Source organism: Marmota marmota, unplaced genomic scaffold, assembly GCF_001458135.2.
Source record: "Marmota marmota marmota unplaced genomic scaffold, marMar, whole genome shotgun sequence".
Taxonomy (NCBI): domain Eukaryota; kingdom Metazoa; phylum Chordata; class Mammalia; order Rodentia; family Sciuridae; genus Marmota; species Marmota marmota.
Genome location: NW_026000016.1, coordinates 36,245,543 through 36,265,298, shown reverse-complemented (window position 1 = coordinate 36,265,298; position 19,756 = coordinate 36,245,543). Strand labels below are relative to the sequence as shown.

General features: G+C 39.9%; 1 protein-coding gene across 3 annotated transcripts in view; it reads left to right on the top strand.

The window, feature by feature from the left end:
* Positions 1 to 19,756, top strand: part of Hhat (hedgehog acyltransferase) — a 330,730-nt gene that overhangs the window by 159,449 nt on the left and 151,525 nt on the right. For all 3 annotated transcript variants that reach the window (XM_048809436.1, XM_048809435.1, XM_048809437.1), the window contains exon 9: positions 16,384 to 16,419. In XM_048809436.1, the coding sequence (XP_048665393.1) occupies positions 16,384 to 16,419 (36 nt within the window). The remainder of the gene's footprint in view (positions 1 to 16,383; positions 16,420 to 19,756) is intronic.

Here is a 19,756-nt window from a genome sequence, read left to right as displayed (position 1 = left end):
GTGTTGGAGAATTCAATACATAGGCTGGTGGTAGCAGTTATACTTTCTCCCTTTTTCTGCCTGATACTGGCTTGTGAGTGTGGTCTGGGTAATGAGCTTGTGGGAAATTCTACCTGCAGATAAATGGGGTATAATTAAACTCTTCTATTTTGTGAATAGACTATTATATCCATAAAGGTGTGCTCTACTTTAAGATATCTTGTAGAATAATTACAGACATGATTTTCAGTATAATTTGATATACCCTGCTGTGAAAAAACAAATGTCTTAGTTCTCCTAGCTGCTAATTTTTGTTTTTCCTAGTATAAGTGACTGAGAAAGGAACCAGATTATCTTTGAAGTGCTAATAGAGCCTAAGCAGACTAAAAGTCTCAGGTTATACTGTTAAAAGAGCAATAGAAAGCACAATACAGGAAAGACATATGGCCACTGGTTTTTAACTTAAAAGCCGTGGGAGTTTCAAAACTTGTCATCAAGCAAGTGCTACAAATTAGTTGGAAAGGAACTGTTTTACAAGAATGCCTCCTGTTTGGCACTTGCTGTTCATACTGCAAGTCAGCCCTGCAGCCACAGGTCTTTTCTAGCTTATTAAGGTCTTGGAAGGAAGCCAGTGTTTCTCCATCTTCCAGGCACAGTGAAGAAATGAGGGACCTGTTACTCTCATCAGGCTCCTAAGACCATGCATAGTCACTTTTCTTCTTAAAGATGTTTTCCCAGAAGGCTGGGCTTGCTGAAATTTCTTTTTAATTTATGCATCAGTTGCCTCCTTAAGCTGCCAACTCCTGTGAGCAGGGACTATTTGTTCCAGCACCTGGCATCTACTGGACGTTCAATATTTTTTGAAGAGAAAAAGAATTCTTTATTCTCTGGAATAAATTTATGTCCAGAAGAGTAGGGTTTGTGTGTTATAATGTATATATTGTTTTCTCAGTGTTTCAACTAAATGTACTAAAACTTAATTGTCCTTGAAATGTGTGAAATTGAAAAATTTGGAGGCTATTTACAATATATAAGATGAATGTCTTCAACTGGAATATTTGGGAATAGAAGAGTTTCAGATTTTGGATTTCTAGATGAGGGATACTAAACCTATAATTACTATTTCTTGAAGTAAGATCTCCTCTTCCCCCTCCTTTTGAATCCTATAATTATTTCTGGTAAAATTCAATGTATGAGAGATTTAATTTTTATAACTCAGATGTGGACCACTGACATGTTGAGCAAGTTGATCTACTGGATTGGAGAACTTCGAGGGTCCCTTTATGTCTAAAGCTGTACACATTCCTGAAGGCCAAGCAGCATTATCAGTCAGCCGTCTCAAGTGGCTTCCTTTTTGTCAAGAGGCTGCTGAGCATCAGGCTGGCTGCTAATGCAGTTGCTATAGACCTGGCTCACTGACTTTGGCTTTGGTACTGTGATTATGAAAAACAAAAGCAGTGTTGGCATGATGATTTATGAAAGGCCAGGAACTTTTGTTTTTAGCTGTCTGCCTTTGTAGCCTCCTGTGATTTTCTTTACTTTTTTCCCCCTTGCTGCCTCTTTTGCACTGATCAGTCTTCTGTGCATGCCCTGTCTAGTCCTGGTGAGAGCATCTGTGTCACAGCCACAAGCCTTGCACCATAACCCAGCCCGGAGACCTCCAGTCTATCCATGTCCCACTCATCTCTGCTCCCCATCTCACCTCTGCATGTGCTGGATTGTCATGTGGGTTAATATTCCACTGATAAATGGTTACTCTTTTATTTTCTTCTGGATTTAAAAAATTTTTAATAGAATGCTATAGATGGGAAAAGTCATATTTACTTAGATAGATTCCATTCAGACATCGGAGTGAAAGAGATACAAGGAAATTTTGCTAGTAATTAGCATAAGAGATGCTGCAAAGACCTGGTGACCTTGTTTTAAAACCCTTGTTTTAGTCTCTGGAATGGATTCATGGAATCTTGGGCATTGAAGTACGGAATAAATATCAAATGGGCATTCTTCTTAAGGTGCCTATATTTCATTAGAATGAAAATAAAACTGAGATGGGAGAGGTTATAAATTAGTGAGCATGACACGTTGAACTTATTTAAAAATCTGTTATGCATCATTGTTAGACACAGTGGCATTTAAAAAAAAATAATTTTGGTTATAAGAACCTTTTTTCATTATAAAAAGGAGAGGAAAAACCTGTGTACTTACCCCAGTTAAATACACTTGAGTCTTTCTTTTCAGACCTGTTGGCCTTGGGTTTCTAACAGTGGCAGAGCTAAATGTTCACCTATTCTGACAGATGAAACCAGATTGCTGAGGTGATCATACAACGGCAAGTTTTCAAACTATACTGAAGGGATTCATCAAATACCTATCACAGATAATCATGCATTGTAATGTTGTATTCACAGTGAAATGCCATGGGGTAGAATGGATTTTTAATAAGATAACCAATTGTAAATATGTTTGTGCTGAGAGCTGAGAAGATGTTCAACTTTTAGGATTGTATACTTTTTTTTTTTTTGTTACTGGGAATTGAACTAGGGCACTTGACCATTGAGCCACATCACCATCTCACTGAGTTGCTCAGCACCTCGCTTCTGCTGAGGCTGCTTTGAACTCGTGATCCTCCTGCCTCAGTCTCTTGAGCTGCTGGGATTACAGGCATGTGCCACAGCATCCAGCGTGTTAACAGTTTTAACATTTGCTTTGTGTTAATTTTTTGTGACCTGATGACATTTTTAACAATATTATCTAATTGCCCAGCTTTTAGAACCCAACCATCATCTTAAGGCATGGCCTGATTTTTTTTTTTTTTTTTTTAAGTCCTGAATCGGGGGGAAGTGCAAAAGTCATATATCCTTGTTCTTTCTTTGGAAATGCTCAATATTCTGTTGTTAAAGGCAGCCTGAGCCAAAAGATCAGCAGGGCACTATCTATAGTTGCCTTGGGGATGTGAATTTCTCTCCCCTTTATCTTGCTGCTTCTGGTCCTGTGGACTTCATTGCTGCAGGTGTTGCTTGGGAGAAAGATGAGAGCATCCGTTGCCATCTCCTCTGGCCTAGGAGCCAGCTCCCCTTCATATCAGTAACATTAGGTGCTCTGTGGGGGACATTGCCAGTTGGCTTTCAGTTTCAGGAATCTAAGTACTTGGAATGGACATGTTGCTTGGGAAATACCTCCCACCAGGCTATCTAATTTCTATGCATTCTTCAAAACCCAGTGAGAGTGTCCCCTCCTCTGGGGAACCCTTCCTGCGTCCTTCCTCTGCCCTACCTTATGTTGGTGTAATAGGAACACCCTTGTATGAGCTCCACAGCATCCCAGGCTCGGCTCCTATTTTGTATTTTCTAACTTGGTTGGTATTTCTTAAATTTCCTCCACTAGACTGGATCCTTGGGGGGACACTGTGCTCTGATATTCAATTTTATTTCCCCAGCATCTAGTATGTTTGGTTTATAGTAGGCCACCTTACATATTAAATAAATGAATTTCTCCTCTCTTCTGACTGTGGCCCATAGACTTATTCTCCCTAGATTCTGCCCTTTTCAGGTGCTTCAAATTGCCAGGCACACATGTCTCTATCCTTGTCACCTCCCCTCTCCCTTTTGCTCCAGCACCTTTGCCATCTTTTATCTATCTATTGCTTTGGCGTTTGGCCAGGAAGAAAAAAACCACTCTAGGTATTTTGAGTGGTGAGGATTCAGTATAGGGAACCAGAAGCGCATGCTCATCATTGTTGGGGGTGTGTGGGCGGGTGAAGGCTGGGAAGGCTGTTCGGAAGTTGCTGCAACTTGAGCTCAGCTGCCTGTAGTGTCCAAGTAGGGTCTCGGGAGGCCTCCATTGTAGAAGTGGCTAGAAAAAAATCTGTGTCCGACATCTCTGAATATTCCCAACTCTGGTAAAACTTAATAAGAAATCAGCTGAAAGAGAATCTGGGAAGTGTAATTTCATAGACTTTCACCCTTGAGCTACAGGCTAGTTAGTTCTTAGAAGAATAGAATAGTTAAAAAAAAAAATGGCATATCCAGTGTTCTGTCTTGCTGGATCCTGGATCTGAGACCTTCTCCCCAAGCTGCTGGATACCGCATATTTTTAAAGTGCAAGATTCTTCCCACCCCAATAATAGGTGCTTTAATTTCATCAATATAAAGGAATCCTTATCCATAGCCCTAAGCCAACAATTAAGATTCTCTTTATAGCTGCATTTTATGTTCCCATGAGATCTCCTTTGGAATAAAAAGAAATCTGTATTAGTCCAGAAATTATAAACATAAATGAGGAATGCGTTTCAAAAATTAAGTTAACATGTAAGTCATTTTATTTGTGGTACTGTGTACCCAGTGCCTCACACATGCTAAGCAAGTGCTCTACCACTGAGCCACAGCCCCAGTCCCTAATGTTTTTTTTTTTTTTTTTTTTTTTAGCAGTGATATCATGGTCATGCCAAGTTGTAATGCCTGAGGTAGATCAACCTCAGTGATTGGCTTAGCCTGCATGCCTTGCTCATGTTCTTACTGAAGGTAGGGATGAGAGTTGATTGTTTTACTAGAACTGGACACAGTGGGTGAGATCTGAGTTCCAAAGCAAGTCAGTTCTCTTCTCAAACTGAAAAACAAATGTCTACTAGGTAACTTAAGCCCCCCCAAACAAAAAAACACAAGCATTTGCATGTTGAACTGGACATGGATGATGATGCCAGTTAGCATAGGATATCATGGGGAAGCTTGTCCCAATCACTGCCTCAGCCATTCTTAGCCTCAATCAACATCTATTTTCTAAGACAAGGCAGCATTGGGGCACCTCGAATAAAGAGCTGGAGTGTAATGGACTAGCTCAGCTCTGCCAATAGACCCTGGTACACAGTAACACTAGATGGGTTTCAAATGCTTTCATCTTCCTCCTCCTCCTTCTTTCTCATCAATCAAGGGAAGGGTTAGATTAGCTCAGCTCTAAGGCCTTTTCTGCTCTCTGAAATTAAGCCAGATAGTCCAGTGCTAATCAGGGCGTCTTGAGTCTAGGGGTAAACTTTCTCAGTGATTTGATTTAGTTTTTACCCCCAGTTGTCTAAGTCGGTTTCCAGGCAGGAATGTGAAAGCCAAACTCCGGCAGCCTACCAATGGGATAAATGACCGTGCAGCTGAAAGACTATGATGATTGTAAATTGAAGAGACAAAGGCAAGGATTATGATCTGAATGTGGTACTTTGTATAAATATCACCCTTCATGTGTCATGCTAAGTGGCCATAACAAGGACTTCCAAAACTGTCCTCACTAGCTGTTTGGCATTTGCAGCTTTTGGCCACAATTCATTGCTGTTTTTAATGTCTAGCTCTCAAACGGCCAAACTCGGCCTGGGAGGAAGGACTAGGACTTGGTGGGCCGGCAGCATGGTAGTCCAGAACAAGTCCTGGAACCAACCACGGGTTCTGGCCCATGTTCTATCATGGACATGCACTGTGAAGTGTAAAGGTTCCTTTGTCACAGTCGCCTCTAAATGGAATGACACATAAACCCACATGCTCTACGAGTGTGGGCAGCACCACAAGGCTCCACAAGCCTCATTATTGTGCACTGTGAGGCTCTAATGAGTATGGCAGTCATAATTATAATAAATAAACCATCAGGGGCACAGCAGGTGCATGAGCCCAGGCACAGTCTACTAATCCACTGACATAGTCATCAGACGAGAGCCTAGGCTCTGGGAGTGAGCATTGGTACTTGGAAATGTTTTTTTAAATGTCCCTGGAACTTGGATTCAGAAGCCTGAGGCTAGAAACGATCTTAAAGGTGACCCCTTTCAGTTTTCCAAGTCTCCTCTCAACACCCTGTGCTACCTGAGCTCATGCTCATCTAGTAACAGGAAGTTTACAGCCTCCTGTGGATACTGCAGTTTATTATATCAAACTGAAATCTACCTTCCCATTGCTGCTGTCGGTTGATGTTCAGGCAACAGAATCTTGAATATCTCACAGATACGCACACAGGATTTCCAATTTTTTATTTCTTGGAGGAACCAAGAAGAATTTACATAGGATTGATGTTCCTTATATCTCGCCATAAGGAAATCCTGGCTTTCTGTGTGTTAGTAGCCGCGAAAGATTATTTTCTTACTAGGTGACAAGAAAAATTGTGCTTGAGTTTAGTAACTTTCTTACTGCAGAAGAATAAACACATTCTTGTTTATTTTATGCTTTTATATATAATAATTGATGTATTAAATAACCACTTTTGAGCATCTTCCATCTGCAGGGTACCATTCTAATTGCCAGAGCATACAGAGGCATTGGGGTCTTATTACAGTGTATATTGTTCACCCACTAGATTGGCCCAGTGTTTGGCTTATGCGGTAGATATTTATTGAGGATCTGGTAGGTTCTAGGCTTTGGTTCTTGCTCTCTTGGAATTTATAGTCCAAGAGAATATTATACCATATTGAAATTCTTGTTGATTTTTGCCATCTCTTTACTGGACTCTCTACTCCTTGGAGCAGAGGTTGTATGCTATGTGGTTCTGAATCCCCAGAATTTGGCATATATTAAGCTTGTGGTAAATAATGAGTGACTGAATATAGGAAGGGAAAGAGTACCAACATTGGCATTTGATATGCTGTACTAGATCCTGAACCAGCAGTTTACTGGTTATGTGACTAGGAATAAGGACATGAGGCTTCTTAAAATAAGAGCCCTGAAAAATAGGTTCCTATGAGAATTAAAAGATAATATAGAGGGCCTAGCACAGTGTTTGGCATAGAGTGCTAAAAAGAAAATTGCTCATTTTCTTCCAATTTTAGTTCCTGAGGGACCTTTTGCATGTATATAAGAAAATTAAATCAGAAGATATTTCTGGAGTTCACTGGTTTGCTTGTGTTCTGAAATCACAGCCCCACTTCTGAGTTCTTTAGAAGGGACCCAAGTCAGTTCCAGAGATCTGTTCTTGTACATTTGCTGTCCAACACTGGAATCTTCTATTTCTGGAAGGAGTTTGTTGGATGGGTTTTAGAAACCATAATCCAAGATTAAGGAGACTCATTGCTACTAGATTGGTTATTTCCCCCCTACACCTTTTCAGTGGACACAGTGGGGAGGGCAGTTGTTTTAAGAAAAACAATTCTGAATTTATTCTTATTTCCAACCCAAATATAGGATTAACAAGTTTTTTCTTACCTGCTTTGACTTTCTATATTTTAATATATATATTTTTTACCATGCTAAAAAGCTGGATGTCTAATGATATTCACTCAAATGCTTATTTTTCATATAAGATGCATGGCTTTGGAGGTTTCAGTTCATGATGGTTTTCAGGCCTACTGCAAGACAGCACATCACAGCAGGGCAGTCTGCTCATCTCCTAGCTATAAAGTAAAAACAAGGCCAGAAGAAATAGGGTCCTACAATCCTTCCAATGCCCACCCCCTCCCCCAGTGACTGGAAGACTTGCCACTAGGCTCCACCTCTTCAAGTTTCCCCCACCTTCCAAAAGTGCCACGCAGGAGACAAACATTTTATGCATGAGCCCCTGGGGGAACATTCCAGATTCAAGTTATAGTTTCCAGTCTTTTACTGTTGCCAAAAAAACAAACAAAAACTGCCGTCAAGTCTAGTCTTTACCCCTAGTCTTAAAAGTGCTGGATGAAGGCCCAAGGAGAAAAGTGTGTGAACAGATATGAGCACTCCTCTGTCTGGGGCTTTAGACTTTCATGCTGGAACACATTTGGGTTTTAACCATTTGTTGAATGTTTTGCTGAATTCTTATCTGCCTGTGTGGTACCTGGTGTCACTTTCATGCCCTGCCACAGGGGTCCATGTCTCCTGGGAAGAGCCTGCTTTCCTTGCCCATAGACTGCTTGATCATCATGCAACCTCCTCTCTCTAAAGATTGCATATATTTTTTTTAACATTAAGATGACAGAGCCAATGTTCCCAACTTTCTATATCATGAGTGATAGTGTTTCTTTGGTATGGTTTCCTACCAAGGAGATTGCATCATTGCAGGGAGAATGTATATGTAATTGGCTTATTGCCAACTTTTCTGTCCTAGCGATGACACCATTTGGCGTTTCCTCAGAGATGACACTATTCTACATTTCTTCCAGCAAAGTAAGAGACTACCTATTTTCCCACAGCCTCCCTAACACAGGATGTTGCCAAATTTAGAATGTTGACAGTTTAGGTGAGAAATACAGTTGAGTTAATCAGTTTTTCATCCCCGTAACTTTCAAAATACCTGAGATGATCAACTTAAAAAGAGAAAAGACTTATTTTGGTTCATGGTATCATAGGTTTCAGTCTGTGGTTGCATGACCCCGTTGCTTTGGGCCTGTGGTGGTACAATGTATCATGGCTGGAGTGTGTGGTAGAAGAGGTCTGTTCCCTTCATGGCATACAGGAAGCAAAGAGAAGAAGGGACCTAGGTTCGACAATCCCCTTCAAAGATATATTCTCAGTGACCCGAGGTTCCTTTTACTAGGACTCATGTCCTAAAGTGTCACCACCTCCCAATGGCACTAAGAGCCTTCCTTACCATGCCTTCATTACATAGACCTTTAGGAGATGGGCAAGATCCAAATGATAGCTGGGTGTGGTGGCACATACCCGTAGTCACAGCTATTTCGGAGGTCAGGTAACTTGAGCTGAGGAATTTGAGGCCAGGCTGGGCAACATAGTGATACCGTTTCATCTCAAAAAACAAAATACGATAGAATCGGTATTGTTTTATTTGCACATTTCTTAGTATGAACAAGATTTTTTCATGTGTTAAAGGGCCATTTGCATGTCTTTTTTTCTGTCTCATTTTGTAGGTTTTTTCTTTTTCTTAGCCTGTTCTTTAGTTTTAGAAGTCCTAAGTAGTGTTCTCTAAGTTTATTTTTTTCTTAATGATTTTTGGTCATATAGGAGATAGGTTATCTTTTTTAAATTTTAATGTTGAAAATTTTACTACTACTTTCTGATGGCTGAGTTTTGAGTGAATTTTATCAACTCCCAGGTGGTGAAGTTCACCTCCCCTTCAAAAAATATTTTCAGTACTTGAATAAATTCATATTTTACATTTAAATGTCTGATCCACTTAAAATTATTTCCCACTATGAGGTATGAGAATTGGATCCAGTGTGACATTTGCATGTGTGGCTGGCCAGACCCACTGATTTGAAATGCTGCCTTAATACTAAAGTTTTTGGCTATCATTGGGTCTATTCATGGATTATCCCATTCTGTTTCACTCGTTCTGCCTGCTCATGTACCAGCATGGCACTGCTTTAATGAGAAATCCTCAGTACTATGTTCCAATGATGAATGGGCTTAATTTTCCTTTTTTGCTGTTTCCAGAGTCTCCCTGACTTTTTCTTATTTATTCTGCCAATTGAATGTTATAATAAATTTGCAGAGGTGTCCACTTAGATCCTGATGGTATTTTTATTGGGATCAAATTTATAAATTAATTTGAGGAAAATGACATTTTTATGCCTATCCAAAAATATTTTATGCCTTTTCATTAGTTTGAGTCTAGTTTTGTGTCTTTTTGGTAGGTTTTATAACTTGATCATAGGTATGGATACCTTTCAGGCTTGTATCTAAGTATTTCAGTATTTTTCTATCCTAATAGGGTTTTCTCTTCCTACTAGTTTAAAGTTGAATATCAATGCTATTTGCATGTTGATATTTAACCTATTAAAATTTCTTTGTTTTCTGTAATTCCTTTGGGTTTTCATGTGCATGATCATATCATATGCACATAGGGGAATTCTACTTTTTCCTCTTTCATTCCTTTGCCTCTTCTGACTTGAGCGCTTTTTTAGCTGCATTGGCCAGCACCTCTAACAGAGAATTCGGTATAGTGGATACAGAGGGCCTCTTTGTCTTACTCCTGACATTGGTAGAAAAGTCGATAATATTGTCCCTTGATGTAATATGCTATTTTGGGGTCTGAAGTACATACATATATTTTTATGCCAACAACTAAAATTTTGAATGCCATTTTAGTATGAATGGATATTGGGTCTCATCAAATGCCTTTTCTGAATTAATGATAAAATGATTTCTCTCAATAGTTTTATGATAACTTATCAGATTTTCTAATATCAAACTACTCTTGCACTCCTGGGAATACCTTATTAAATTTTTTTTCCTGATATATTTAGAAAAGGCTGGTGAGCAGCCTGATCTCTGAATACTTGATCACTCTCAATTATGCTGGGGATTGAACCCAGGGCCTCACATATGCTAGGCACCTGGTCTATATTGCTGTTGCATCTGCCTGAATTGCCACAGTGAGTAAAGGGGACCCTCTTTCCTTGGGGAACTCCAGACTGATGGAGTGTGCTTGAGTTCAGATGCTGGCTTTACCTCTGTGACCATTGGACAGTCACTTATCTATGCCTATTTATTTCTCTGAAAATTGGGGATAATAATAGCACTCACATTGTAGCATTGTTTCAAACACTTGCTGTGTATATGTGTATAGCTCAGAAGAGTGGCTGGCACATATTGAGAACTGCATGTGTGTGGACCAAGATTACTAACATTCACCTCTACACTGTATGTTGTGCCCTGCCCTCACAGTGAGAAACTCTAACCCTTTACTCTTAGAAAGCCTTGCCTTTCTTTTCCACATAATCCAAAGAAGATGGGAGGCGGGATTAAATTAAAACTTGCTTGAATTCTACCATATTATGTAGTCTCCATGAAGGCTCTTACATTTAGAGATGGTTATGAGAAGTCTATTCTTTGACCTGTGTCTGGAGTTAGAATATTAGTTCTTAGTGAGACTGACACTCTGGGTTGAAACCTTCATGCATCAGTTGGTTATAAAACAATTATCATTGAGACGTAACTCAAAGTCTAAAATGTGCTTTCCAGTGGAAATCTCTCATGTGTATTGTAAGAATGGATAATTTCCTGGCCATTAGTCATATAAGGAAGAAAAATTTTGCTTTTCAGAGATTGTTAGATTCTACCACGTGAATGCAATTTTGAATGTTTAGTTTTTAAATACTGGATGGATGGGGTGATAAAGCTTAGTGTCCAGTAGTTGGACCACATGTTATAGTAGAGAAGGAGGAAGACTTTTGTTGGTTGGCCACTCCCTTCATGCTACAGGGCAACAGGAAATGGAAGACAAAGTTCTGACCACATCATTCTGGAGGCTTTGGATCTTAAGAGAATGATGATGTTGGTATGAGTTAGGTGAAATCTGTTTTTTAAAAAACCTGTGTCTATCCAGATACAAAAGGGAAAACATCATATGATTCCACTTAGATGAGGTACAGACAATTGTCAAACTTGTAGAAACAAAGAATGGTGGTTGCTAGGCCCTGGGGCAGCAGCAAAGATGACTTATTATTTAATGGGCATAGTTTCAGTTTGGGAAGATGGGAAAGTTCTGAAGATGAAGGACAGTGATGGTAGCACAGTAATGTGAATATACTTCCCCCTCCCCTTTTTTTTTTTTTTTTTGTGCCAAGAATTGAACACATGGTCTTGTGCATGCTAAGCATGCACTGTACTACTAAGGTACATCTCTAACACAATATGAATGTACTTAATGCCATTGACATGTACTATTACAAATGCTTAAAAAAATTTTTGTGTATAAATTTTATTCTGTGTATTTTACCACTGGAAGTAAATTATAAAAAGAAAAATGTAGCTGTGATTTATAGCCCTCCCAGCAGGCAAACATTTCCAAATTAAGCTAGTCTGAGGACCGTTTCATTCCCTTGATCTGAGCGTGGGTCCTCAGGTATTACTCTGGAGGTCCCATAGAAAGTCAAAGATCTGCTAAGTTCTCATTTTAGGTTTCCTGATTTGAAATTGAACAATATGAGGCACTTACAGCTGTTTTAAAGGTTATTCTCTTTCCCTTATTTTCCCAACTTTCCCCGTTACCAATACCCCAAGCCAGAGGTCCTGCTGGGGTTCTGAGAGATGATTTGGTTACTTCTCTGCCCAACATCAGAAACAAGAGAAAAAATATAAAAAGGAAAAGGGAATTCAATCGGTCTCCCTCAAATTGGGAAGGTAGCTAATCTGCCTCATTCCACCCTACGGAAGTGGTTAAAATATATAGGGGGGTGGAGAAATGTAGTTGTATAGATTTAATCGGGCTATGCTAGCCAGATATTTTTCATAATTCCAGTTCCATTGATGCCCACCAATGGGCCAAAAGGACATCTTTTCAGTTCCATCCTCAGTATGAGGAAGCTGGGATGGAGGAATACTGGTTATCTGGAAATTGGGAAGATAGGGGCTTTTAATTTTAGAGGTGCTCTGCTACACCCGCACACACCTGCGTGGGTTTATTAATAAATCTTTTTGTACCACAGAATCATATCTGGATCCACCCCTGCCGCACTTGGTTATTTCTCGATATACTGCAGTGATCTTTTGTCATCTCCCTGCCCCAATTCCTCTCTTACCATTCATTGTCTGTGAGATACCCAATGTGACATTCTAGAAGCATAAATCAAACAATCTTAATTAAGCTTCTCCAGAGACCCTCAATATAATTGTTGTTTTCAACAGAATATCGGCAAAGATTTCTGCAAAAGAGCTTAAATGTGGTTAGACTTCCTATTTTCTGTTGCTCTGTCTTGCAAAAGCTGTTTGTCCCTGGATTTCATGTTACTTCTGTTTTTGTGGAAAAATGTGTAAATCCTCTGACTAATCTTAAAAAAATGAGACAAAGAGTACTCTGTGAACTCAAAGAAAAGAAATACTTTTATGTAGACTAAATAATTTTATGTAAATTGTAAACCTCCAAGCCCCTCTTCCCACTAGGTATAAAGTTCAAAGAATTTCTAGACTCATTGATCAGAAGAAAAAATTGGGGGGCACAAGCCATACTCTGAACCGGCTGCAGCTAATAAACCTGCTTCCTACTAATTCCTCGGGTGTCCAGGCTCCTCTGTCCTACATCAGAAGTATGCTATGCCCCACCCCCCACCTCCATCTCTCCGAAGAATGAAGTTAAAACAAATTTAAGAACTCGCTCTGCTGTTATGTTACCCTATCGATGTTCAGGTAAAACTAAAACTTCTTATGCCCAAGGCCCTATCAGGTGTCTCCTCAGTTCTCCAAACCCAGCCTGTCCCCATTCTCTCATCCACCATGCTCTGGTTATGTTGTCCTGCTTTTGGCAACTCCAGCCTGCTTCATTCCTTCTCAGTTTGAGTCCCACTTTCCCACTTGTTTCCATACCCTAGATGTCTTTCTTTCTAGAATATTCTTCCTCTGGTTTCTGTACAGCTGTCCTTGAACTGTACAGAAAAAATATACCCCCCTCAAGGAGGTCTTCCTGAGCCTCTGTGGGGGCTGGTCACGCTATCCTTTTGCCTCACTGGCATTTGTTGCTATCAGATATAATTTATTTACACACTGCTTTGTTTACCTCTTCCAACCAGAATGTGAGCCCCATGAGAGCTGGGGGCCTTGTTACAATGCTCACCTCTGTACCTGCCTGACGTAGAAGACACAAAGTATTTATTGAATGAGAGAACGAGTGTCAACATAGATGCAGTAAAGATGTAAGACTAGCATATGCCATTGAGCAAGCCTTGATTTCCTCCTCTTAATGTTCTCCTGTCTCATTTTCTGATGCTAATTCTACCCATGATCTTCTCCATTTCACTTCAGTTTTCAAGGGATTGTCAACTCTTTATTCTTTTTATGCTTTCCTATCATAAGCACACATCCCCCTTCTTGCTCCAGTCTCTAGTTCCCTCTGTAATCAATCACACATGCATGAGAGAGTGAGTCTGAGGCAGCATGTGTCACAGTCCCTCACTTCTGTGCAGGTAGACCCTATGCATACAGTGGTGTGTGCACTGGCATGTGTCTGGGGCAGACAGGATGAGGTCATCCCTCTGATCTCAGCTGACTCTCATGCTTGCTTCCAAGATCTGCCTGATCCTTCCAAGTTTTGCTGTTTCCTGAGCTCTGTGCTGGTCACTTGGAGGCCCTGCCCCTCCCAAGCCTTCAGCTTTCTATCTGCCCTGGGTGGGCCCTGGAAGAGTATTTTCTATTTCTGGGCCACAATGTAAGTCATCTTATGTCCCTTTTATACAATTAGTTTCTCTCACTGAGTTATTGGGAGCTCCATTAAAATAAGGAAGGAGATGAACATTTATTGAGTACTTCCTGTGTATCAAGTACTCTGCTAATCCATGTTTACATATATCACTTATTTCTCATAAGTTGCCTGTGAATAAGTTCTCTTCATTTCCCCAATGAGGAAGATGAAGCCTAGAAAAGTGAAACAAATTTCCAGAGCCTGGCTGATACCAAGATCCTGCAGAGCACATGAGCATAAGGGAGCAGAAGAAGGTGGGCTTACCTGGAGCAGGGTAGCCATGTAGGGAGAAGCAGAATCATGTAGGTGAGAAGGGATCTGTGTATAAAATGACTACCATTTTCATCTAGCAATACTGAGAAGTAGTGAGAGCCTGTGCTTTTAGAAGGGTACTTGGGAAGAATAAATAACTCCTGTCTTTTAGAACTTAATTTAACTCCTAGCTTTGTCTTCTACTGACTATGTGCTCTGCAAGTTACTTAGCCTCTCTGAACCTTAGTTCCTGCACCAGTGAATTGGGTACCACTACCTGTTGCAGCAGTAATTATATGCATATGGAGTACTGAACATAGTGCTTGCCACATTCCAAACAATAAGTAGTAACTTGTAATGGTTTTTTATTATTCTTTCGGTTTTTCATTATTCTCCCTCCTAGCCCAATATTATACTGAGGATGTAATGATTCCTTCCATGTCTGTTTTGTCCTGTGGTCCTGAAATAAGTCTGTTGCTTCTGTAGCTGATGTAATTGAAAGAGCTGAATAAACTTTGGATGAGCGAAGGAAGCGGAAATCTTTGTCTTAAGCTGCACATGTTTCTACCTTCCATATTGCAGATCTGGCAAAGTTACTCTTGCTACCTGAAATGCAGATATTTACTTTTGTGGCTGTGCTAAGTACCCTTGGTTTTTAAGAGGAGGGATCATTTTTTTATTTAAGAAAATTTTATTAAATATTATTGCACAAGAACTTGGCCTCTCATTCAGGCCAATGTAAAATCTAATGTAACAAGTCAGCCACTCCTAGTAGAGGTATATCTCCCTTTTGAGAATGGCTTGGGCAGAAGACTTAGAATAAGTGGAATCTGTGTATCTTAAATCCCATTTCTCCTGAATTTTTTAATTTTTTCAGGTAAGGTGTGTAGTGAATGATGTATCTTCTAATTTGGCTTTGAGGTTATCTATATGCATAAAAGAACCTTGTCATTTAAAGGTATCCCACAAGAAATCCTATTGTAATGTGCGTAATCACTGGGTGTTTGTCAAGTGGGTGAAGTGCCAAACCTGCTGGGTTGCTCCAGGGATAGAGCCAAAGGCCAGGGATAGGCAGGGCCTGGAAAGTCAAACCCCACCCTGAGTGAATTCCTGTGTCCATTGCCCAAAGGGACAGAATTAACTCAGTCTTCCTCAGGCCGATTGCCAACCTAGAAAGTGAGTCTGTGGATGGGACATGACAACCATCCTCTAGGTATTCTGAGCATGAACTGTGCCTTATGGACAGGAGCATCATAATTCACTCAACATTGCACACAAAGGGAGAGAAGGCATATGGTTCAGGAGGAGCAAGCTAATTGAACAAACCAGGGCAGTGCCATTTGTGTGCACTAAGTCAGTTGGGTGAAGTAGGAGGGTTGTGATGTGAATGGTCCACCATTGCGCAGGTCTTACTAAAGGCTCCGGTGGGTGGAGCTGCTCTTTCGCCTCCCTGCTCAACACAGACCCAACTATGAAACTGGGGTCTTTCCAGGTGGAAAGCTGCAGGGATTTTACCTGGGGGAAGCTCTGAAGACCAGGGTGAAACCTCACAAGGGTCACTTTGCTGTTGGCTAGTATTATGTGCTTTCTAAACATGTCTCATTTATTTTTGAGGAAATGAGTATCTGAGGAAATTGTCATTATAACAGGTCTCCTCTATTGGAAAAAAGAGTGGAAGGTACCTGGAAATCCACCTGCATGACCTTGATTTTTAGAGAGCTTAGACTTGCTGAGATACCTTGCTCTCAGAGAGCCATGGCTTGACATTAGAATCACGAGGAGGGCTTGATAAATTTCTGGGCCCCATCCCTAGAAATTTTGAATCATTATATCTGGACATTTGCATTTCCAACAATAATGCTGCTGCTACTTAAGGAGTCACACTTTGAGAATCACTGCCATGGAGTAATTCATTTCTTCATCATGGTTTGAATGTGTGCATATATATTATTTGTGTGAGTGTATATATACATGTATATACATACATACATACATATATATCCATACATATATATGTATTTTTTGTCAAGTTTACTATTCTGTAAACCTGTTTTGTTGAAATGCTTGTCTTTTTCCTTCTCTGAACAGGCATTTTGATGTTGGACTACATAATTTCTTAATCAGGTAAGTCAGTATTTTTTATTTTTAATACCATTGAATAGCATTTCTATCATGGAAAATTGTAATAGAAAATAAATCCTCATTAAATATCTTGATAAAATAATGGTAATTATACACTTGCAAGAAAAAAAACCTGCTAAAACTATTTTTTTTTTGTTTACCACAATCACACATGATTAAGTAATCAAGGAAATCTATGTTTAAAGAGATTTGTATCTGAACTAATAGTTAACCAAGATCTTAATTCTAGCTACTAGGCTTTTGGAAAGACAAATAGACAAGGAAGCAGTGCCAGCTTATTCAGACATTAAACAGACCATTTAATGTTTCTCCATTGAATTTAATCTTTTTAAGCTGAATTTAATTCTTAGTATATTCAAAATTGTTAAATATCTTGTTCATAATTGAAAGATTACAGATGGTCATTTATATCCTAGCTTATTGGTGATTTTTACCAGAGTTGGCTTATGGCATATTCATTTCAAATAGCTATTAGAAAGATTAAATGGCAATATACCAAATTGTAACAGTACTTGTAAGAATTTATGTGATTCTAAAAAAAACATCAACTTGGGCTGGGGATGTAGCTCAGTTGGTAGAGTGCTTGCCTCACATGCACAAGGCCCTGGGTTCAATCCCCAGACGCGCGTGTGCAAACACACACACACACACACACACACACAAAATAAAACAAACCAAAAAAACCCCATCAACTTGCCGAATTTCCTAAATTTTTCATGTTGCGCATGTATTACTCTAAAAATGGTAAAAAATGGTTAAAATGCTTATTAAAAATATAAAGGAAGCAATAATGGTTGTTGAAGTGAACCACTGTAAAGATTATAGGGAAACTGTACATGATTATGTATAGTGATCTGCAAATGTGATTTTTAAATGCTATTTCATTCAGATAGCCTGCTAAGCTCTATAGGTCAGTTGCAATTTTTGTATAGGTGTTATGGTGGTTCATTTTCCCATAATGCATGACCATCTATTAGCAAGATGTTCTCTGAGGGGAAATGTCCAGAATTCATATCACCTTTATTTACCCTCTCTGCTGGATTGCATATGGCAGTGTCCAAGAGAGGTCACGGGCACCTTGTCTTTTTCAAGCCTCACTCCAAGGATGCACATTTTGAAGTCTCCTTTGCTTACCCCAGACTGTGGGAATATGGATTATGCTGTTTTCTTCCAGGATTTCAATCACAAAAAAAGAATCTCTTCTTGATACACCAAGGGTGAATTAATTTTAGTAGCAGAGATAGTTACCAGCAGTCATGGAAAAGGTAGACAGGAGAAATCTTTATCTCAACTGACCAAAAAGTGTCTGTATATATTTCATGGAATGGTTAGGATTTTTAACTTGGTGGCTTTGATGCTTTGGAAAACTCTTATGAAACTGCTCACCTAATGCCTTTTGATGAGTGCAAATTTGTACTTAATTTCTCTAACTTTGAGGGCAGAGGGTCATGCACCTATTAATGGTTAAATTCAGAGTCTTGTATAGAATTAACCTTCAACATTTGTGGTAGGAGTGAATGAAATGAGACAGAGGATAAGTTGAATTGAAGTTGTCCCATGACTTATTCAGCACATAGTTCACAATTCTAGCATGCACCACTTATTTGGATATGTCTGGGATACTGTCATTTGCAAAAATAGATGTCTGGTTAAAAGGCTTTCCTGAGTTTATTGCTTGCTAAGCTTGTGGTCTGAGCAAGAGGTGGTCTGCCTCTGGGGTCCTGTTTCCCTTTCCTCGTCTGGATTCCCATCATTTCTCCTGTGTTGGATCTGTGAAAAGGGAAGAATAGTCAAGTGCCTGTAATGTAGCTGGTGCTGGGATCACCATGTCCTGGCCTTGTGGGGGCAGATACTGGAAGATGCTCTAGCTAGTCACTTTCTTCAGTGTTCTGTGAAGCAAGGAGAACTGGGGAGCTGGGTTTCACTCTGCCTTGCCATCTTCCTAGAGTTTTTCTTGCCCTTACTCTGGGAGGGGCAGAGCAAATCAACACATGCATTACTTTCCTAATTGGGGAATGAGAGGTCAGTTTCCCCTTCTTGCAGGCATCCCCAGTCTCTATGAGCATCACACTATAGCATCTCCATGTCCCCAGGCTAACAACATAGACTTTTTCTTTCCTCCTCCCACCTTGGGAGCAGCAGGAGGGAGTGAAGAGATGGGTAGATAGAGGTGGTTTCTGGGAACAGAGTCAGTTCTCTGGATAGCTGGCTTTATTTGTACCTTGCTGGGTATGGTGGTGCATGCCTGCAATCCGAGCAATTCACGAGGTTGAGGGGGGAGGATCACAAATTGGAGATTCAACCTTGGATATGTCTGAGATAACTGTCATTTGCAAAAATAGATGTCTGATTAAAAGACTTTCCTGAGTTTATTGCTTGCTAAGCTTGTGGTCTGAGCAAAAGGTGGTCTGCCTCTGGGGTCCTGCTTTCCTTTTACTTCAGGATGCTATGAGAAGACCTAGAGCAACCTTTCTCCTGGTTTCTCTAAAACATTCAATTTTCAAGTTCCCCTTTTCTAATTTTTCATTGATTTTGTGTTTAAAGATTTAAAAAACCAGAAAAGTATTCATATACATATTGTTTTTTATATTGTTTGTATTTAAATCTCATTTCATATATATAATTTCAAATAAATATATATTTCAAATATACATAATTCTAAATTAGACCCTGTCTTAAAATGTAAAAAGAACTGGGGATGTACCTCAGTGGTTAAGCAGCCCCAGGTTCAATAACTGGTTACCTCACAACCCCCCAAAAAGAAAAAGAAAATGAGCTCTTTGTTCTTCAGAATTTGAAGGTAAAGTCTGGGCACTGAACACAATTTAGGACTGAATCCATTACTGAGAACTGTTTCACTGGAATTATGACCCTGGAGTAGTTTGAAGACGGTGAGGTCCAGTCGAGTGGGAGGTAAGGGAAAGGAAATGACTATTCTTAAAGAGTTGAACTATGAGGTGGAGAAAGGAGAATGAGGACAGCTGGTGGAGAAGGTGGTTGAATGGACTTTTTTTTTTTTTTTTTTAATGGGAGAAACTCCTTTGTTTAGCTACCAGAACTACTTCAGTGCTCTTTAGGTGCAGAGAAAGCGGTTTCAGTTGGGTAGAGAGGCACAGAGTCTGATTGCTAGGGGGCAGTCCGTGGTCCCATGGTTATTCTGGAGAGCAATGGCATTTTTCTGCAAAGCTACTCCTAGAGGAAACCTTAGGGGTTGTAAGAGTCAAGGGGATGGCACCTGATAAATCTAAGGGAGGAAAACATATTTCCCTTTGCACAAGAAATGTGGGAAGAATTGGCATCATTTTTTGCTTTTGTTTCT